General features: G+C 44.3%; 1 protein-coding gene across 1 annotated transcript in view; it reads right to left on the bottom strand.

The window, feature by feature from the left end:
- entpd6 (ectonucleoside triphosphate diphosphohydrolase 6) overlaps positions 1–23,356 on the bottom strand; it is a 78,597-nt gene that overhangs the window by 21,408 nt on the left and 33,833 nt on the right. The window contains exons 4-8 of the mRNA XM_085981872.1: positions 22,821–22,964; positions 16,082–16,157; positions 14,244–14,279; positions 10,088–10,176; positions 4,001–4,080 (exon numbers count right to left, since the gene is read on the bottom strand). Coding sequence (XP_085837998.1) covers positions 4,001–4,080; positions 10,088–10,176; positions 14,244–14,279; positions 16,082–16,157; positions 22,821–22,964 — 425 coding nt within the window. The remainder of the gene's footprint in view (positions 1–4,000; positions 4,081–10,087; positions 10,177–14,243; positions 14,280–16,081; positions 16,158–22,820; positions 22,965–23,356) is intronic.

The raw sequence follows: 23,356 nt of genomic DNA, 5'->3' as shown, positions 1-23,356 counted from the left end.
TGTTTTTCCTCGATGCCGCTCGGTTTTCAACCCCCGGCTGCGCCCTGTGCGCTTCACCCTCTATCTTACCCCGTTGATGCTGCTCGGCTTTTTCTCTGCCGTCGGTCGGCTCCAGCCGCCGCTGTCCGGGAAGGGTCTGCGCTGTACCTGTCGTCAGTCTGTTGCTGATTGTCGTGGCTGGGGAACCAAGCCCAGCTCTCCACAGCCTCCCCTGCGATGTTCACTCTCTGCCGGACGACTGGGCGGTTGCTCGTGGTCGACGCCCGTGTTTCTGGCCTCGACTTTCTTCCACCGCCCTCCCGGAGCGAATCCTCGAAGGGAAATGCAGAGTTGCAGGTAGATTCGAATCGACACTCGTCGCCACTGTTAGATCCGTGATTCTTTAAATAGGATGTTTCCCCAAGAACCACACGGATGCTGTAACTTAACAATCAACAAGTATTTACTGGAGTAGAGTAGTCTCAAGACTGAAGTACAGAAGCCTGCTCCGGCTTTATATACAGGTGTGGTCACTGCCGGTACTACAGTGTACAGGAGCTGTAAAACAGTTCTCTCTTAAAGGTACATACACAACACCAGGTATCAGTCTGGTGAATCTTCGCTGCACTCCCTCCATGGCAAGAACATCCTTCCGCAGATAAGGCGACCAAAACTGCACACAATACTCAAGGTGTGGTCTCACCAAGGCCCTGTACAACTGCAGCAAGACATCCTTGCTCCTGTACTCGAATCCTCTCGCTATGAAGGCCAACATACCATTTGCCTTCTTAACCGCCTGCTGCACCTGCACGCTTACCTTCAGTGACTGGTGCACAAGGACATCCAGGTCTCGTTGCACTTCCCCTTCTCCCAATCTATTGCCGTTCAGATAATAATCTGCCTTCCTGTTTTTGCCACCGAAGTGGATAACCTCGCATTTATCCACATTATACTGCATCTGCCATGCATCTGCCCAATCACCCAACCTGTCCAAATCATACTGGAGTTTCTCAGCATCCTCCTCACAGCACATGCGCCCACCCAGCTTTGTGTCGTCTGCAAACTTGGAGATATTACATCTAGTTCCCTCGTCTAGATCATTAATATATATTGGCCCAGAAGTTCGGGTTGGGGGCTTCCCGCGGGTGTAAGCCGCCGACTTGCACTTAACTACCGCGCCGGCTGTTGAGCTGTGGGCCCCCGTGGAATTCCGATCCTGGGCCTGCTCCAACTGCCGACGCGCAGTGCTTGCGTATCCCAGGGGCGCAGTCAGTTCGAAGCGTCCCCTGGGATCACGTGGGCCATGGGGAGCCAATCGGAGCAGGGAATGCTCCATTCATAAGTTTGACAGGAAGAGCTGTCAAAACTTATAAATACTACAGGCCCCAAAACATCACTAAATCTTCAAATAAATTTTTTTTTAAATCACTTTTTAAATAAATTATAAATTACATGAAATAACTATTTTAAACAATAATTTAAATTTTTGAAAAAAATAATCTTATTTTCTAACGGGGCTAAAAATAAATTTACCTTTCTTTAAAGTATTTAAAAATAATAAACCTGTGGAAAAAATGTTTTACTTTTAATTAATTCACCACTTACCTTGTAAAAAGCAGGCCTTACGACTGCTTTTTAAATGTGTAACTCCTGCAGACTTACCCTCACGGGAAAACCTGCAAAAAAACTTAAGTTCGATGCGCACGCGCAGCCTCTCCTGCGCACGCATTCGAACTCTGAACCCCTTCTTTCAGGGGAACAGAAGTGCCGGTTTCCCGCACATGCATGCAGGAAACCGGCACCTCCATTGGGACTACGGGTGAGTACCCCGTGCGTACTCACCCGTAGAGACCCAAATTTCTGGGCCAGTGTGAATAGCTGGGGTCCTAGGACCGATCTCTGCGGTACCCCACTAGTCACTGCCTGCCACTCGGAAAAAGCCCCGTTTATTCCAACTCTTTGCTTCCTGTCTGCCAACCAGTTCTCTATCCAAGTCAGTACCTTACCCCCAATCTCATGTGCTTTAACTTTATACGCTAATCTCTTATGTGGGTCCTTATCGAAAGCCTCTGAAAGTCCAAATACACCACTGGTTCTCCCTTATCTATTCTAACAGTTACATCCTCAAAAAATTCCAGTAGATTAGTCAAGCACGATTTACCTTTTGTAAATCCATGTTGACTTTGTCCGATCCTGTCACTGTTTTCCAAGTGCTCTGCTATTACATCTTTTATAATGGACTCTAGCGTTTTCCCCACTACCGATGTCAGGCTTACTGGTCTATAATTCCCCGTTTTCCCTCTACCACCTTTTTTGAATAGTGGGGTTACATTAGCTACCCTCCAATCCATGGGAACTGTTCCAGAGTCTACAGAATTTTGGAAGATGACCAGCAATGCATCTACTATTTCTAGGGCCACTTCCTTAAGTACCCTAGGATGTAGATTATCAGGTCCTGGGGATTTATCAGCCTTCAATCCCGTCAATTTCCCTAACACCATTTCCCTACAAATACTGATTTCATTCAGTTCCTCCCTCTCATTAGACCCTATGTTCCCCGACATCTCTGGGAGGTTATTTGTGTCCTCCTTTGTGAAGACAGAACCAAAGTATGTATTTAATTGGTCTGCCATTTCTTTGTTCCCCATTATAAATTCCCCTGATTCTGACTGCAAGGGACCTATGCTTGACTTCATCAATCTTTTTCTCTTCACATATTTATAGAAGCTTTTACAGTCACTTTTTATGTTCCTTACCTCACACGGACTGCAGCGGTTCAAGGGTCACCATCACCTTCTCAAGGGCAACTAGGAATGCGCAATAAATGCTGGCCTTGCGAGCAGCGCCCATATCCCAAGAATTGATTAAAAAAAAATTAAGTATGCAAATCTTAATGCTCAAATGTTACGGCTAGCCTTCAGATAGAAAATGGACATTATCAAAGTGGGGTAAAAAAAAATCCCAAAAGCATTAGGATCTTTGTTGGCATCTCTTATTGCTGAAAGGAATTGGCTCTTTGGAAGCTAGCTGTGCTGAAGCAGCAGAAGCCGGGCCAGGAATTCTCACCCAATGATCATCAAACCTTGAATAAATCTTGAACATGAAGAATCAATTTTGAAAGTACGAGATTCAATATAAGTTACCTTGATCAATATTTCTTCACTCCTTAATCTAAACTTGAGTGCTTTTGTAACACCCTTAGTGGTGACCTAGGGTTAGTTTCTCTGGTCAAGACCCAACAATCTGTTCTCCATGATGTTTTTAGGTTGGCTTTTGAGGAGCTGGCTGGAGAATCCTGCACATGTTGAGGCAGTTGGTGAAATGGTGCCCTGCAGACAGTAGCTTCAAGCAGCAATTGTGAACAATGGACACAGGCGACATTCATCGATACTTGCTTCAGAGCTGAAAACTCTGGCAAAGACATTTGCAACTGGTGCAAATTGGGAAAACTGCAAAATGAGGACTGTAAGCGTGCCAGGACCGAAATGCTTAGAGTCCACACATGACAAAACCTTGCAGAGGGAAGTAAAACGGTTAAAACCTTTGTTGACAAACTGGTTCTGATGTTCAAACAAGTAAGCTGACTGGTCAGAGAATCTCCGACAGGACTCTTTCCGATGTGGAAATGTGTACAATAGAACCCTCATCTGCACTGATGAATTGGGAAAAAACTAGAGATTAACTCAATGCAGCATTTTAGAGTGTTTCACATGGATATCGGGACACCTGCAACACCATAAAACTCCAAACATATCTTTGATCTTTACTGGTACTTGTCTCATAAAGGAAACATTCATATTTGTACTGCTAACACTCCAAACTGACTCCAAAGCTAGGGGAGAACAAATGAAGATGTATAAACTACGCCTAAAATTCTGTATAAATTTAATATTGATTTAATAAGTTAAGTTAACCTGATTCACTTTCTAATTGTTCATCAAGGTTTGTTATATGCACAGCTTTTAGTGTCAGTATAATCATGGCCCTGTCCAGTAGAACCAGAGAAAGAAATCCTACTAACCTGTGTGAGTAGAGTGTGTAAGTGCTATTGAACATCTGAATTGAGGTAATACAATCAATAGGAGAGGTCTGGAGTGTCATCTGAGGGGAAAGCAGAAAAGTATACTCAAAGTTATTGCTGTTCCAAAGGATGAGACTAAAAACAGAAGCACGATACCATACAACATCTTAGCATAGCAATTTAAGATATAAAATCAAACAATTCATACTTTCAACAACTATGGCTGAAGATATTATAGGGTATATATAAAATTTCATATTGCATGGGTGTACTGATACACACATAAAAATAATTAGATCTCTTCTGAACACAATTCATAGACTGTAACCCATTAAATACGACAGCGAGAGAAGCATTTATATATCACCCTGCCATGGTCAATGAATTATTTTTGAAGTGCATTCATTGTTATGCAAGCAACACACCAATCTATGCATAGTAGGGACCCACAAATAGATGAATAACCTGTTAAAACTGTTTTTGCTGAGGATGACCAGGAGAACTCCCTGCTCTTCTTCGAATAGTACCATGGGATCTTTTACATCCACCTGAACAGACAGGGCCTCAGTTGAACATCGCATCTGCACCTTCAACAACGCAACATTTCACTCAGCACTAACTGAAGTGACAGCATAAATTATGTGCTCAAATCTTGGAGTGGGTCTTGACCCACAACCATCTGACTGAGAGTTGGTAGTGCCACCAACTGAGCCAAGCTAACACCTAACTAATGTAAAGGGGCATTATTCCCAGAAAAATGCAATATTTGGGGGGAAAATATTTTCTTTACGGTGATTACATTGAAATCCAGACTGAGCTACAATTAAAAAAAAACAAGCAAGGTGACATTTCCTGCTATGATACCGAGCAGTCTTTCGTAATTTTCAACTTTAGCATCTAAAGGAAGTATACATTTAAGGCAGCAGTAAAAAGTGCAAATATGTTGATCTGCAAATTTAAGTTTTATTGGATCGTGATGTTAACTAATTGGCAAAAAAAAATTAATGTTTCTTTTTCTCCAAAGCATGGTTCCCTTGCTGAAACCAGTGGGACCACCAGCTCATAACAGCACCAGAAGGCTAGTAACAGCACCTTGGTACAATGCACTTTTCTATGAAGGTCTAGCTGAGAATGGAAACTCATTGGGGTCGATTTTCCTGAAGCTGTCGGGAAGAAGGCGGGACTACAACTTTCGGGTTTTAGACCCGCCTACTTCAAAGTCCGGCCAATCCACGCGATTTTCCCTTGATTGACCTTGTGGAGCCCGCCCAGCGGGCTCAGCAGGCCAATTAAGGGCCACCCGGCAACAGGTGACGTCACAGACTGCAATTTCATCTGTCAAGAGTTCTTGACAGATGAAATATCAGTGTTTCACAGCTGTTTGAAGCTGTGAAACACTGACAGCCTGAGCTCTACCATGAGTCCTTCTCCACAGACTCAGTTAGAACTCACACCGGCACTCAAAGCTGAAGGCTGTCACTTTTCACAGATCGCAGCCGTTGAGCTTTAAGTGCCGGCTGAGTGATGGGCTCCTGACGGCTACAGGAAGAAAGGCTGTTAAGGTAAGTACAGCTAAGTAAAATTATTGCAAAATACTGTGAATGCTGGAAATCTGAAATAACAACAGAAAATGCTGGAAATACTCAGCAGGCCAGGCAGCATCCGTGGAGAGAGAGACCCCATTGTGTGGGGAATCCCGGAAGAGATCCTGCATACCACCACTCTGCAGCAAAATGCTTCAATGTGCTGCTGCACTGAGCTCTCTCCAATTTCAGTACATTTAACTGGGCAAGTCACCTATAGTCGGCAAATCTCGAGGAATACCAAAAAGCAAAGGGATGGGCTTGTTGCATTTAATCTTCTTCTGTGCACAAAAATCCTTCTGTTCTTGTGTAAGGAGCCTATCCCAAGATACCAGAAAAAGTCTCAGCTGGCAAGACAACTGATGCTGTGCTTCTTGTTTGAGGTTAAAGGGGCCCTGCAGAATAATTCAGCAGGGCACTAACCACAAAACAAGCAGAAACGGAACCATTTTATGTCGATTCAAGGTATCACAATACATAACAAAGCAATCCTGTGGAATCCCAATGAACTGTACAGAATGTATTCCCTTAACTGCAGTGAAAGCATCTCCCACTGGATGGCAGTAGAGATTTTGCTGAGATTTCGTGACAAGGATTTTTACTTTTTGTGCCATAAGCTGCAATAATCATTTCGTAAAGTACACAGATTGTATTGTACATTAGATGTACAATCAGATGTACATCAAACAAAGTTGGATTAACAATATCAACCATTAAGTTGCGCAACAAGAATGTGCTCATTCCTTAGGTACATGTTGTCAGGTATTAGCAAAAACCGGAACGGAAACCAATTAAATTTCTCAGAAATTCTTAAAAAGACACCAAGGAGGGATTAAGGTTTAACTATTTTCCCTTTTCAGTGTGTTTTTTTAATTTGTGTGTTCAGGAAGTTCAGGAAGGGTGGCATAGTGGTTAGCACTGTTGCCTCACAGCGCCAGGGACCCGGGTTCAAATCCGGCCTCGGGTGACTGTCTGTGTGGAGTTTGCACATTCTCCCTGTGTTTGCGTGGGTTTCCTCCGGGTGCTCCGGTTTCCTCCCACAGTCCAAAGATGTGCGGGTTAGGTTGATTGGCCATGATAAAAATTGGCCCTTAGTGTTAGGGGGGATTAAATACGTGGGGTTACGGGGATAGGGCTTGGGTGGGATGGCTGTCGGTATAGAGACCGGGTGCTAGGGTTTGGATGATCAGCCATGATCTCGTTGAATGGCGGAGCAGGCTCGAAGGGCCGAATGGCCTACTCCTGCTCCTATCTTCTATGTTTCTATGTTAAACGCTCCCCATTTTTAACAACTGCATCAGGTAATCCCAGAACAGGTAGAGTAAGAACAGATGCAAAGTGTAGCTCTCTGGACTTTGTCCCACCAATGTGCCTTAAACCGGTATTGCCAACTCTCACGAATTAGTCGCGAGACATGCGACATTTTAATGAAAATTTACCCTAACTTGCGATTCAACATGGAAAACTCACGATTTCACCCCCACTGTATTAATCTTCATCACGCCTCCTGTGATTGGCTGCTGTTGGGACATGTGGGTTCTCAACCAGAGGGGTAAGTCTTTCGATCTCTGGCGTTGGCCAATCCTTCATCTGACTCTTAACCCTCACCCAGCGAATCAAACTTGCACCCTCCCCCCCCAACCTCGTGTCACTTCCCACTGGCACTGGGAGCCAGTTCTAGCTTTAAGCATGAGAGTGTGTCGCACCATCTAAACCCATTAACTTCATTATTAATCGGAACCACTGCTAGGCATCCATTATTCATCATACCACTCATGTTTGTTTAGGTGAGATTTAAATTGGAGGAAAAAAATGTTTCTTGAAAGATTACACTACAGGAACCATGTGAGCAAGGAAACTGGTCGTAACAGAACATAGGAACAGGAAGAGGCCATTCAGCCCCTTGAGCCTGTTCTGCCATTCAGTTAGGTCATGGCTGATCTGCACCTCAACTCCATTTACCTGCTTTTGCTCCATATCCCTCAACACCCTTATCTAACAAAAATCTTTCGCGCTCAGTCTTGAAAGTTTCAATTGACCCAGCATCCACAGCTTTTTGGGGGAGAGAGTTCCAGATTCTCACTACCCCTTGTGTGAAAATTGCTTCCTGTTTTCACTCCTAAATGGCCAAGCTCTAATTTAAAAAATGTGCCCCCCTTGTTCTGAACTCCCCCACCAGGGGAAACAGTTACTCTGTATCTACTTGATAGAATCCTTTTATCATTTTAAACATCTCGATTAGATCACCTCTCAACCTGGCAACTGTCTGAGGCTGACAACCGGAGTGTCGTGACGTTGCTTACATACTGTCCAGCTGAATGGATCAAGTTGAGCCTCCGGCCACATATCCGTTCCATCACCAAGACCGCCGACTTCCACCTCTGTAACATCGCCCGACTCCACCCCTGCCTCAGCTCATCCGCTGCTGAAACCCTCATCCACGCCTTTGCTACCTCCAGACTTGACTATTCCAATACTCTCCTGGCCGGCCTCCATCTTCCACCCTACACAAACTTGAGGTCATCTAAAACTCGACTGCCCGTATCCTATCTCGCACCAAGTCCTGTTCACCCATCATCCCTGTGCTCACTGACCTACACTGGCTCCCGGTCCGGCAACAAGTCAATTTTAAAATCCTCATCCTTGTTTTCAAATCCCTCCATGCCCTCGTCCTTCACCATCTCTGTAACCTCCTCCAGCCTTACAACCCACCGAGATTGCTGCGCTCCTCCAATTCTGGCCTCATTCGCATCCCCGATTTCCATCACTCTACCATTGGCGGCCGTGCCATCACCTGCCGAGGCCCCAAGCTGTGGAATGCCCACCCTAAACCTCTCCGCCTCGCTACTTCCTTTAAGTGCTTCTTAAAACCTACCTCTTTTGTTCTACTGTCTCCTTATGTGGCGCGGTGTCATATTTTGTTTGCCATCACTCCTGTGAAGCGCCTTGAGACGTTTTACCATGTTAAAGGCGCTATATAAATGCACGTTGTTGTGGTTATAAACTCCTAGGGAATACAAGCCAAGCTTTTGCGACCTGTCTTCATAATTTAACCCTTTATCCATTCTGCTGGACAGTATGTGAGCATGTTATCGCAGAGTAAAATGTCGGGAATGAGACTCTTGTTCTCCAAACTACAGAAGCAGCAAATGAAAGAGTTCCTTAAAACTGTGCACATGATCCTGGGAGATTTGCATTTTCAGTTGTTGTTATTGTAAAAACAGGTAGCACCAGTTTCAGAGGAGTTTCAGATCATAGAGCAGTAAACAAAGGATAGCCAATAAATCCCAATTGCACTTGAAACTCCAGCTCACCTTCGGCGATTTTAATGTTTGCACAATTTTATGGAAAACAAGGCAGTTTTACACACAGAGGAGTTCTGGCACTGGAAAGTTGGTCGCAGTTGGTTGCTGAAAGCCGCATTTTCACAAAACACAGAAATAAACCATTCCACTGATAAAAGCAAAATACTGCGGATGCTGGAAATCTGAAATAAAAACAGAAATTGCTGGAAATACTCAGCAGGTCGATGATATTTCCAGCATTTTCTGTTTTTATTTCAGATTTCCAGCATCCGCAGTATTTTGCTTTTCTATTAGTGTTTAATTCACTACCACTTCTCTTCCAGACTGGAAGAAGTTCTGCTCTTCTCTCTGACTGGATTTCTGTTTGTCCCATTCCACGGACACATTTTGTTGGACACAACTTACTTTGCATACTGTACCTTGAGTTTAACAGTTAATTGAAATCGTGCCTTTGAAACAGTTGGGATAAATGTACCGTAAAGTGTATTTTTTTAATATAGATAAATTAGGATAGCTCCCAAAATGGTTAAACAGTGAGTAGTTAAAACGAACATCGGACCCATCCAGATCAGGCAGCTCACAGATTTGGTCCTTACTCTGCCGAGTTAGCAGATCTCAGTTGGGCTGGAGATAAGGATGTTACAATTGGCCTTCGTGCTTTTTGGTTGGGGCAGGGGAAATAGAACAAAAAGGGCAGATTCCCATTCCCGATTGCTGGGGCTGCTGATTAACAGTTTTCACAGAAAAGTGGACAGAATTCAGTACATAAAATGCCAGTAAAAAGCCTGGTATTCCATGCAATACAAACGGAATTTGACTTTTTTAGTCATTGTGAATCAATGGCCTTAATTGTAAATGGATTTAACTGTGGAACTCGATCCCCCAACACACTGGATCCCAGGTAATAAAGACAGAATTTAGTCAGTCACCAATCAGTGGTGCTGCTGATCACTATCCAGTGACCACTGCTGGAAGCGCATCTGTATTGACATCTGGATAGGATAGACTCAGGTTTGGGTGCAATGCCCCTGTGGTCAAATAGCTTGCCACAGCCATCATCAAGGGTAATTTAAGATGAGGTATCAAATAGCATTCAATGCTGGTGGAATTGATCCTTACGGGAGGGGAAAAAATTGGCAGGATTAAAAAAGAGAAATTAATCTTCTGACTACTACTTAATTTATTTTTTAAATAATTACCTCGTTGTGCGGCAAAAATGTGATCTGGGTAGAACCACCTCCAAGATCAAGCATTCCTGCAGTATTGTGCTTTGACCCTTGTAAGCTATCTAAAAAGAATACACAACAATCAACACTGAAAATTCACCAGACGGAGGAAGGTATTAAAATAAATTCACGATTAGGTAAATCGCCTTTCAATCCTTTAAAGAAATGTGAAGTGGAAATTGTGTAAAGACTAGCCAGTCTCCAATGGCATTGCTCTCGGGTAGTTTGGTGGCTGAAGCACAATCGTATGTTAACCAGCTGTTAGCCAGGCCTGTCCCTTGAAGGCTGCCGGTCACATGCTTTCTTTGGGGGGGGGGGGCGCGGGGAGCGGCTGTGGAGGCCAAGTCACTGAATATATTTAAGGAGATAGATAGATTTCTAGACACAAAAGGCATCAATGAGTATGGGGAGAGAGCCGGGGGGGGGGGGGGGGGGGGCAGAGGTGTCTGGAGTCAAACAGAGGTTATTTATAGTTGTTGGACATTTCTCTAGTACGGTAGCATAGTGATTATGTTATTGGACTAGTAATCCAGAGGCCTAGAGTAATGATCTGGAGATATGAGTTCAAATCCCAACACAGCAGCTGGGGAATTTAAATTCAGTTCATTAATTTAAAAAATCTAGAATAAAAATCTAGTAATGGTGACCATGATTGTTGTAAAAACCCATCTGGTTCACTAATGTCTTTTAGGGAAGGAAATCTGGCGACTTACCCGGTCTGGCCCTATATGTGACTCCAATACCACAGCAATGTGGCTGACTCTTAACTGCCCTCTGAAATGGTCTAGCAAGCCACTCAGTTGTATCAAAACCACTACAAAAACTCCCAACAGCACTGTGGGAGTACCTTGACCACACAGACTGCAGCGGTTCAAGGCGGCGGCTCACCACCACCTTCTTAAGGGCAATTGGGGATGGGCAATAAATGCTGGCCTTGTCAGCGATGCCCACATCCTGTGAATCAATCAAAAAAAATGTATATTCCCCTCAGAATGTATTTGAAAGCAAAGAGATGTGGGCCCCTCCTTCCCGCAAACTGCAGGTATACTAAACCTAAACATGGCAACTCGGACCCAGAAAGACCGACAACCAACTGTACAATTTAATTCAGCGACATTCAGTTGAGAGTCATTGTTGCAGACACAAGTGACAGAACAGGGTCGCTGGAGGGCTGAACTCGGGCTCCTGCAGGGTGGGAAGGGAATGGGAGATGTACAGAGGGGCCTGGGTGTCCTTGTATACCAGTCACTGAAAGCAAACATGCAGGTGTAGCAAGCAGTTAGGAAGGCAAATGGTATGTTGGCCTTCATTGCAAGAGAATTTGAGTACAGGAGCAAGGATGTCTTACTACAGTTGTACAGGGCCTTGGTGAGACCATATCTGGAGTAGTGTGTGCAGTTTTGGTCTCCTTACCTAAGAAAGGATATACAGTACTTGCCATTGAGGAAGAGCAGCGAAGGGTCACCAGACTGATTCCTGGGATGGCAGGACTGTCGTATGAGGAGAGATTGGGTCGACTAGACTGTATTCACCAGAGTTCAGAAGAATGAGAGGGGATCTCATTGAAACGTATAAAATTCTGACAGGGCTAAACAGACTGGATGCAGGGAATATGTTTCCCCTGGCTGAGGGGGGTCTAGAATGAGGGGTCACAGTCTCAGGATATGGGGTAGGACATTTAGGACTGAGATGAGGAGAAATTTCTTCACTCAGAGGGTGGTGAACCTGTGGAATTCTCTACCACAGGAGGTTGTGGAGGCCAAGTCACTGAATATATAAGGAGATAGATTTCTAGACACAAAAGGCATCAAGGGGTATGGGGAGAGAGCGGATATGTGGTATTGAGATAGAAGATCAGCCATGATCATATTGAATGGCAGAGCAGGCTCAAAGGGCCAAATGGCCTACTCCTGCTCCTATTTTTCTATGTTTGCAGGAATATCGGGGTGGCCTCATCTCTGTCTCAGGGAACTGACTGCCTAAAGCAGCAAGCATGATGGCAGGCACTCAAAAGGCTGGAGGAGGGTGGGAGGTCTAAAAATGTAGAAGGTCTGGAAAAGTTTCATGAAAATCATTTACTTAAACATAGAATGGCGGGGGTGGGGGGGGGGCGAGAACCGAAGCGAGGGAAGAAACCGGTGCCATGTATAGAGGTGCAACAGGAATGGTGTGCCCAAATACAGCGTGCCCGATGTACAAAGCTAGTTTAATATATTATGAATAGAAAACAAGTGGATCTCTGGTGGCAGTATTTACAGGCTAATCTGGGGACTAGTTACAATATTGAGCTGCTAACCGTGCCTGGCCCTGGCCTGACACTGCTCATGCAAATTAGTATTGAGAGGGGGGAGGTACTAGCGGTTTTAGCGTGCTTAAAAGTGGATAAATCCCCAGGCCCAGACGAGATGTATCCCAGGCTGCTGTGCGAGGCAAGGGAGGAGATTGCAGGGGCTCTGACACAAATTTTCAGAACCTCTCTGGCCACAGGGGAGGTGCCAGAGGACTGGAGGACAGCTAACGTAGTACCATTGTTCAAGAAGTGTAGTAGGGATAAACCAGGGAATTACAGGCCAGTGAGCCTAACATCAGTGGTAGGGAAATTATTGGAAAAAATTCTGAGGGACAGAATTAGTCTCCACTTGGAGAGGCAAGGATTAATCAAGGATAGTCAGCATGGCTTTGTCAGGGGGAGATCATGTCTGACCAATTTGATTGAATTTTGAGAGGGGGTGACTAGGTGTGTGGATGAGGGTAGTGCAGTTGATGTAGTCTACATGGACTTCAGTAAGGCTTTTGACAAAGTCCCGCATGGGAGACTGTTCAAGAAGGTAAGAGCCCATGGGATCCAGGGCAATTTGGCACATTGGATCCAAAATTGGCTTAGTGGCAGGAGGCAGAGGGTGATGGTCGAAGGCTGTTTTTGTGACTGGAAGCCTGTGTCCAGTGGTGTACCACAGGGATCGGTGCTGGGTCCTTTGAAGTTTGTAGTGTACATTAATGATTTAGATATGAATGTAGGAGGTATGATCAGTAAGTTCGCAGATGACACGAAAATTGGTGGAGTGGTAAATAGCGAGGAGGGAAGCCTCAGGCTACAGGACGATATAGACGGGTTGGTTAGATGGGCAGAACAGTGGCAAATGGAATTTAACCCTGAAAAGTGTGAGGTGATGCATTTTGGGAGGACTAACAAGGCAAGGGAATACACAATGAATGGTAGGATCCTAGGAAGGACAGAGGATCAGAGGGACCTTGGTGTGCATGTACATAGATTCCTGAAGGCAACAGGACAGGTAGATAAGGTGGTTAAAAAGGCATATGGGATACTTATATTCTATGCCTCGGCTAATGAAGGCAAGAGCAGGGAGGTTATGATGGAGCTGTCCAAAACACTAGTTAGGCCACAGCTGGAATACTGTGTGCAGTTCTGGTCGCCACAGTATAGGAAGGATGTGATTGCATTGGAGAGGGTGCAGAGGAGATTCGCCCAGATGTTACCTGGGCTGGAGCGCTTCAGCTATGAAGAGAGACTGGACAGGCTGGGGTTGTTTTCCTTAGAGCAGAGAAGGCTGAGGGGGGACCTGATTGAGGTGTACAAAATTATGAGGGGCGTAGATAGGGTAGATAGAAAGGAAGGATCAATAACCAGGGGGCATAGTTTCAAGGTAAGGGGCAGGAGGTTTAGAGGGGATTTGAGAAAAAACCTTTTCACCCAGAGGGTGGTTGGAATCTGGAACTCACTGCCTGAAAAGGTGGTAGAGGCAGGAACCCTCAACATTCAAGAAGCATTTAGATGAGCACTTGAAATGCCATAGCATACAAGGCTACGGACCAAGTGCTGGAAAATGGGATTAGAATAGAGAGGGCTTGATGGCCGGCGCGGGCACGATGGGCCGAAGGGCCTCTTTCTGTGTATAACTCTATGCACTCCCCTGTGGGACTCTCAGGTGGAAGCAGCTAGGTAAACCATTATTGTTGTAAAATTTAACAGAAGCTACTTATATATATTTAAATTAAAACCCATTGCCAATTAATTCATTAAAATGAATATTTCAGTACATTTCAATTCTGCAGAACATGCAAATTTTAGTATCATTATTCAATATAAACTCTATATACTGTTGCTTACCTATTAAAAAGTTGACAGTAATCCATGCAGAAATACCTGCAATTACAAAGTATTAGTTATGGAAATATATGCGAAGAATCAGTATGAGAATAGCGTTGACTAATATCAAGACCCTCGGTGTCTAATGTCATACTGAGGTTTGTTAGCAAAACACTGAAAAAGTGACTAACTGACATTGAGATGCCAAATTCTACATGTAAAGTTTTAAGGGTTGGAAATAGAAGTGATATGTGCAGATCAAAAAGCTCCCACTGCATTTAAATATCAATGCTGAATTTATCTCGCACTAACACTAATCAAAGAATGATTCAGCACAGAAGGAGGCCATTCAGCCCATTGTGCCTGTGCCAGCTCTTTGAAAGAGCGATCCAATTCGGCCCGTTCCCCTGCCCTTTCCCTATAGCCCTGCAAATTTGTCACCTTCAAGTATTTATTCAATTCCCAATTTGAAAGTTACTGTTGAATCGGCTTCCACCACCCATTCAAGCAGTGCATTCCGGATCATAACAACTCGCTGGTTCTTTTGTCAATTATCTTAAATCTGCGTCCTCGGGTTACCGACCCTCCTGCCAGTGGAAACAGTTTCTCCTTATTTACTGTATCAAAACCCTTCAGAATTTTGAATACCTCTACTAAATCTCCCCTTAACCTTCTTTGCTTTAAGGAGAACAATCCCAGCTTCTTTAGTATCTCGACATAACTGAAGTCCCTCATCACTGGCATCATTCTAGTAAATCTCCTCCCAGAGGCGCTAACGGCAGGCGCAAAGGAGCTGAATTTCTAGTCCTCATTCTTTCCCGATGCAAGCCTCTCCTTCCCTCTGTGTCCTTTCTTTTCTGTCTCTCTCTCACTCTTATTTATGGAGTAACCTTTTTTTTAAATCTATTTTTAAAAAGCCAGATGATAACCAACATATAATGGTTTGGAGGTGGATACAAGGAGGGACAGGGAGAAGCTGAGGGCATTGAGAACAGGGGGGCAGGGATAAGTCATGAAGTGTCAGTCTGTGAGTTGCTGCAACATGTGCAGATGAAAGGCAAACCAGTGTCAGGACCTGAGGATGAGAGCGAGCATTACAGAACAAGTTTGAATTATGAGGAAAGATTGGAAAAATTGGGGCTTTTCAGCCTTGGAAAGAGGGGTCCGAGGGGTGATCTTAGCGTTTTACAAGCTAGATATCCAAGTTAATGGTATGGGGCAGATAAATCTGGAAAATTACTTCAAACTAAATTGCATGAGTAGAACAAGGGGCCACGGCATCCTATTCATAAAAGGTAAATTTAGGATTATATTAGGAGCTTTTCACATGAGGAGTGACGAATTCTTGGAATTGCCTTCCTGATAGAGTAGTGGAGACAAAAACCCTGCAATCATTTTGGAGCCATTTGGCTGGCAACTAATTAATAGATGAATGAACTAAGATGAGCTGAATGGCCATCTTCATCTGTAATTATCTTCTGATCCCCAGAATTCAGCATTAGGAATCACTTGTTACTTTTTACATGGTGTGATTATAAAATTTTCCACGCCATGGATTACTGAATCAGTACTGCCAGCAGACTCGACAGCCAGCAAGAGCCCTCTTAAAGATGATGCATAATATCACAGTTTGAACCTGGCTGGATAATATCAGAGAAGAAGGAAGATTTGTTAATGTGACACATGGAAATTAGCACACTTTACTGTGTGATGTTTGAGGTGCACACTTTTGGGGAGAATGAAGGGGAGGTGGAGAAAACACATTAAAACAGCAACACCTGACATCGGGAGTATTTAACACAGACCTGACTTGTATCTAGGTACAAATGCATCGGGTGTGAATAAGAGCAAGTACCCACCTTCATCAGTCCCATCCATGATACTAACACAATCATCCGTCACTAGGAAAGGGCTCGATTGAAAGACTTCTTTTACCTAGGAGAAAGGATTCAGTAAATGCACAGTACTTATTTTAACAGTCTTTTCCACTAACTTTTTAGCATATGATCAACAGAAAATAAACCCAGTACTGGTGTACACCAAATTTTAGTCAATTCTAACCCAAAAAGTTAACAGATAGCAACAGGCTACATTACATTTACCCCAATATACACATACACACACATTTAGATAGTAGCATGATCGGAGGACAGTAGTGCCAGAAGTTAAATCTGTGCATACCTGGTCTGTAGTAATAAGGGGTTCTAACAGGCTTAAGGATTCAAGTGCCCAGTATTTTAGGCAGGACTATGTAGGAGTTTCTGCATTAAAAAAAAATCACTACGTATAGACACTCATGGGTTAATATGTTAAATATAGTGGAGTCTTGAGGCATATAGGTCAGGATAAGCATAAAAAGTTGAATATAGTCAGACTCAAGTGCGACATGGCATCAGCGCATATACAAAAAAGTAGTTTGAAATCTCAGCAGATCACCCAATTTCAAAACCAAAAATAGATACACAGCATGTGGAGTCAAAAACACAGAATAGAATATACAAGGAGTCCTATTCCCCAGTAAGAGGAGCTCCTGCACACTCAACATCTAAAGGTTTAGGAGAGGGCTATTACCTCCATTACTGCTGCAATATTGCAGTAAATGACATTTTACAGCATTAAGCAACAACCTGAAAAAATGCAGCCTTTAAATAAATCTTATGATTTAAAAATACCAGACCTCACATGACGTAGCCCACAGGTAATCTTATATTCAGCACGGCTATGATTTTTAGCTGCCAACCTGCCACTTCTCTACATAAGAAATCCAGTTAATTGTACCTGCTTATAAACTGCTAGGGTCAGAGGGCAGCTGTAAATGTCAGGCTCCAGGCCAATGGGTGACCTGAACTTTAAAAAAAATAAGATGCCTTTGCAGCCATAATAAATGCAAGTCTGGCTTGTGATATCTGAAGTGCCAGATTTTTCTTGCGATACATTCTTGGTACAGGTTCTTAAACTTCAATAAGAAACTACAAAGGACAAGGATTCAAGCATGAACAGTCAGTAACATCTACCAATAAAAGAAAGGGGGACTAATCGCACCTAATTAATCATGAAGATTGTTACGTTCGTTTGAGCTCCTATCTCGAATTTTCCAGCAAACTGAAAATGTATTCGTGTAAAAAAAAAGCTTTCCAATGTTATAAACAGTTCTGGATACAATGATCATTCTTACTCAGAGCTGTTTGTACGGTGTTGCAAATGCCTGGAAAACACTTTCTCCGAGAGCCCTGCTCCTATATAGAGCCTAAGGCATTATGTGGAGCACTTGGGTATGGCTGTGCTGACATTGGTTTTCTATTAATTGACATGGACTGCAGCCAATCACTAGAAGCCCTAAACTTAAGGATCTCTTCCTTCTGAGGCTAATGAATGGCGTTTGTATTGCCAAAATTATAATGGCCCAGTAATTCCGTTCCAAATGCGTGAGTACGGTCGGGGTACTCACACGTCTGGCCGGAGGAAATGCCGGTTTTCAGCATGCACAGCGCATGCGGGGAAAACCGGCATTTCCTGTCCTCTGAACGAAGGGGTTCAGAGGCACAGCACGTGCGACTGCACAGGCAGCGCATGCGCAGTAAAATTCGCCGGTTTCATTCATGCTTTCAGTGAGGTTAAGTCCTTACAACTTACACATGAAAAAAGCATGCGTACAGTTGCTCCAGAGGCTGCGGAGGAAGATATATTTTATCGTGGAGCTTCTGAAAGGCAATATTTTTGTTTGGGAAAGGGAGGAAAGTTATTTTAAGAAATGCTGAGGTAAGTTTTAAAGTTTAATTTTTTTTTTTTTTAAACGGGTTTTCATTACTGTAGGTAGAAGGAGCAATTGTGGCTGTGTGAATTGAATTTGCTGTGTTTATTAAATGTGCGTTTGGAACGGAATTACTGGGCCATTGGAAAATCATCTCGGGCTGTGAAATTGATCAGGCGGGTATGATGTATTACCAAGACAATAACGCGTTTCTCCTGCCATAGGCCGGGGTGATTTTCTAGCCAGTCACTTCATTAAAATTACTTTAACAACTCTTTCCATTTCTTCCTTGCAAGGACGTCTGTGTAAGCAGGAGGCCCGTGAGCGAGAAAAATGCCCGGGAACTGCTAGTAGCCAACACCTTCACGAGCTAGTGGCGCCTTGTACCTCCCCCTCCACCCACAAGGCAAAGAAAGGAGCAGACACAATTTAAAGTGAAGCAGTGAACTTTTATTGCAGCATAAAACAGTTTTCAGGGTCAGTTTTGATGTAGATAATTTATAACTTTAAAATGTTAACTAGCTATTTCCTGCTTTTCAAACATTTGTAAATATGAATAGTTCAGAAAAAAATGTGTTAACATTTTAAAGTGACTTTTTCTGTTTTCTTAGTGCAATAAAGACATTCAAGGTGGAAACTAGCTATGTTCTAATTTTCAAATAGTTGTTGTAAAAATACTTTGGCTCCAATAAAAGTTGCTAATTTTTTTCAAACTGACTACAGGCTGCACTGTTTAAAGGAAAAGGTTACATATCCTTTCAGTCACAAATAAACATTTCAATGAAAACAGCAAACACAACATTTTACATGTCAATAAAATGAAAAATTTAACAATTGCACGATTGCCCACTCGCATCTGCGACTGAGGGTCCAAGGAGGTGCATTGCGCAAGAGGTCATCGTCGTACGTATCCTCACACTGTTCCCTTTCGGGAACTGTATGAAGTGGTGGAAGGATTTCTGGCCACGTTAACGCTCCTTCCGTGACCATAACCATCTTCATACCAGCCATTAGGGTGGTAGTCCTGTGGCGCGAGGGTTTTACGGGCTCCCACAACCCATCTGAGGGGGGGGGGGCCTCCCACAACCCATCTGAGGGGGGGGGGCCACCCACACCCGCAAGTATCCCGCTGGATGTCCACCCAGAATTTATAGTTGGAGCTCCGACTCCACTTGCCGGGACTGTCTGGAGCGGGGTTCCAAACCCTACTCCTTCTGGCCCAGCGGCGGGGATGCTTACCGCTACGCAAAAGGCCCACTCCGCGCAAAAGGTGACACCCATACGTTTCCTGCGCCTTTTCCCTCCCCGTGACTGGAGCCCTATGCTGCCACTTGAAAGACCAAGCTATCATCTGTCCTTTTTGCGGCGCCTTGGACTTCTCATTACCAATGATGAGCAGGCGCTGCGCCTCCACCTCGTTGAGGAGATTGCTGAGGTCATCATCAGTTCAATTGTGAGTTCTTTTAATGCCGTGAATTGTGCTCATTCCAGCCATTTCACGTTGCTAATCTGAGTGGGCCTTTGGTGTAGCGGTAGCATCCCCGCCGCTGGGCCAGACGGGGTAGGGTTTCGAGCCCCGCTCCAGACAGTCCCGGCAAGTGGAGTTGGAGCTCCGGCTCTAAATTCTGGGTTGACATCCAGTGGGATATTTGCGTCCGTGGGTGTGGGTGGCGCCCCCCCCCTCGTATAGGTTGTGGGAGCCCGTAAAACCCTCCCACCATAGGACTAACCACCCTAATGGCTGGTTCAAAGATGGTTACGGTCACGGAATGAGCGTTAATCAGGGCCATAAATCCTTCCACCACTTCATACAGTTCCCCAAAGGGAACAGTGTGAAGACACGTACGACGACGACGTTGCTAATTAAATAAATGGAATGAAAAAAATGCTTTCAGGGCTTTTAAAAGTCTTTAAATTGCTTTAATTCTGTTTAAAACTACTTCAGATTCTTCAAAATAATGTAAACGTTTTTAAAAGTTTATAAAAGTTACCAAAAGCTTCATAAAAATACCAAAAACCTATTTAAAATGCTGCTCTACATGTAAAAATGCTTTGCAGCTTGTGAGAAACATTGGGGGCGTGTCCTTTTAAAATGAGACCTCAAGGGGCGTGTCTCACTTGCACTGCGCGCTCCAGGCTTCGCGCTGGCTGCAATCCTGGGCGGCGTGACGTCAGACGCTGCCCGGGAGTCATCATTTTAAAACAGGAATTCCAGGCGTCCCTGAAGCTCAACGGCCGGCGCGTCGGGTAAGTGCACATCGGGGGCTTGCCTCGCGCAGCAAGCCCCCGATCCTAATTTCTGCCCCATTAATGGGAAAGAAAGTCACTTTGATTTGAAGGAGTAGATAGGGGAAACTGTTTCCCCTGGGAGGGGGTTTTCAGTAACCAGAGGACACAGATTTAAGATAATTGGCAAAAGGTCCAGAGGAGAGATGAGGAGAAATTGTTTTACACAGCAAGTGGTTCTGATCTGGAATGCGCTGCCTGAAAGGGTGGAGGAAGCAGATTCGATAGTAATTTTCAAAAGGGAATTGGATAAATACTTGAAAAGGAAACATTTGCAGGGCTTTGGGGAAACAGCAAGTAGAGTGGAACTAATTAGATAGTTCTTTCAAAGAGTCAGCACAGGCACGATGAGCCAAATGGCCTCGCTCTGTGCTGCAAGATTCACTATTTCTAGAATAGACAAAATAAATCATGCTGGCTTGTATTCTTCACAAATATATTTTTGCTAGGTTTGTAATTTTCCGCAGTCTCATGAAACTTTACTTATCCAAAATATAACAAACCCCATCCACAGTGGTCCCAGACCTCCTTGCCTAACTCTCAAGCCTTCCCATGCCACCCCCCCTCCAATTGCTGCTACATCCCAGCCACCACCAATGTCCTTCAAGCACCCAGACCATAATCCCACTGGGTGCCCAGCCCTCAGCTCTCCCACACCCCATACCCATGATCACTCCTAGGTACAGCCCTCCACACAACTTGCTTCCAGGTCAAACCTCTTCCTAACCTCAGACACCTTGCCACACCTGTCAGTCCCTCCAGTGTATCAGCTTTGTTACAGTACCTCTTCAAGAATCTCACCCCACCCAGCATGTTAGCTCCCATCTTGTTGCATACCCTGGGCTTTAAAAAATGGAGGAGATAGATATTGAATGCATCAGTAAAAGGAACATGCGCGAGAGCCACATGGAGACATAAAAGGGGGAGAAGAGACTTACAAAGAGTGAGCAGGAAACAATGGGGTGGGGGGGGAGGGCAGGGGAAATTGGACAGAGTGAAATAGACACAATGGACACGATCTTACCAGCTCTGCGGAGGCGGGTTTGGAGGCGGGACTGCCGGGAAAATGGCAGAATCTAGGGGCGGGTGCCCATCCTGCCCCCGTGCCACCTTCCCAGGAGGCAGGTAGCCGACCCGCGCTGGGTTCCGTCTCCTGGAGATGGGAAGGGGATTACAGCCACTTAACTGCCTGTTAACAGATAGTTAACAGACAGTTAAGAGGGTTATCCACATTTTTCCACCAGAGGTACGGGCTTCCCGACATCGGGAAACCCCGCCAGGGTCACCGAGGCGAGCAGTGGGTCTGCGGGGTGCAAAAGTGCGCTGTGGAGGTGAGTGATGGGTGCAAGTGTGCAGAGGTAAGTATGTGAGGTGAGTGGAAAGTGAAAGAAAATGTTTACTTACCTTTGTTTCTTCCTGCAGGCTTCAAACGTTGGGGATGTGGAGAGTCTCGCATGTCACCGGCAGAGAGGACAGATGGCTGCTGCATTTTCCGATGCAACATCCATCTAATTTCTGCTCACAAAAGAGGTTTGATGAGTCTTGAATATAAGAACTCATCAAACAACAGAGAATGTCAGTGTTTGACAGCTTCACAGAGCTGTCAAACAATGACAATTCATCTGTCAAAAAATTCTTGACAGTTGAAACGTCATACACTGACCTTCTCTGTATCTGGCTTCCCCTTAATTGGCCTGCTAAACCCGCTGGGCGGGCTTAACAAGGTCAATCAAGGGAAAATAGCGTGGGTTGGCCACAAGTTGACGGAGGCAGGACTAAAACCCGACAAGCAGCAGTCCCGCCTCCAATGCACCCCCATTGACAAAATCGCCCCCAATGTGAAAAGTGTGGGACAATGATACGGGTGGGTCAGAGAGATAGGAAAAGTGGAATACAAAGATGGAGCGAGTGACAAAAAAGAAGCAGCGAGACAATAACAGTAAGCGAGATCTCTTTTGTCTGTAATTAATGATATCATTACGCATTGTGTAACTCTCCTGCCATAAAGTAAAATATCGTCTGACTCATCGTGAACAATGCCACCGATGCAAGTGGCAGCAGAGTCATACAGTATGTTGTTGTGCTAAGGCACTGCTGCACAGAGTTACAGGTTGTGGGCTCTTACCCACATATTTCCCATACACCTAGTTACCAGTTTTGCCTAAATCTTCATAGAAATCCAGAGCATAAATGCCATGCCTCATTCACTCTGGGAGAGGAAAACAAGCGGGTGAATTATACAGGCGGTTCTCGTACACATCCCCACAGCCGGCTTAAACGTGGGCACAGGCAAGACTCAGGGCACCCAAAGGGGAGGAAAATACATTTCATAAAACAGTGGGGAACTTTATATACACAATTTGGGAATCAATGAATTATGAAAAGAACTCATTAGTGGCAGTAACGCTCAAGGATTAAGACTCCTAAACTCACTGATTCTAGTCATGTATTATTTACTTCTCCACAACGTGCTATAAATGTGTATTACATAAATTCTCCAAATCAATGATTTTGTTTCAACGTTAGTAAACACAGCAAGACAGTTACTTCACTGGAGTTACCTTATCCAGCAAATGCTGGGCTTTTTCTCCTGATAACAGACGTAATCCAGCAGTAGCTCTTAGTACTAAAGGTGTGCTTGCCCAAAGATCATTAGGAACCGACTCTTTGGCAATGTCCAGTAGATCCTGAATGCCGTTTGTGCTCTGTAACACATAAGCCATATGCATCTAACAGTGTTAGACAAGACTCAGCTATTAAACAAGGAATGTGATTCTGATACAATAAGCTTCAGTGGTAATTTAATATCTATAAAGATTAATTAAGCTGTTTGGGCAATATACACACTCACCATCCCTGCTTATTCATTGAGTAATCAAATTTAGTAACTTAGCATAAAAATTAGGTCTCAATTCTGGAAGTCACACTGAGTGCTTAGAAGGTCTCCACCGAAGGGTCCCCTTTCATTCCCTCAATTAGTGCATATTCATTTGCGATTAGACTCTGGTGGTTCAAGGCTGGCTTTTCAACTAGAGTGTTGTGGGTCTGAGTGAGTTTCCATTATCACCTTGCAGCAGTTATGTTTTAAAACAGTGCT

This window comes from Somniosus microcephalus, chromosome 3, assembly GCF_052327205.1.
Source record: "Somniosus microcephalus isolate GS21.2 chromosome 3, FLI_Smic_1.0, whole genome shotgun sequence".
NCBI lineage: Eukaryota > Metazoa > Chordata > Chondrichthyes > Squaliformes > Somniosidae > Somniosus > Somniosus microcephalus.
This window is presented reverse-complemented; position numbering and strand designations above follow the sequence as displayed.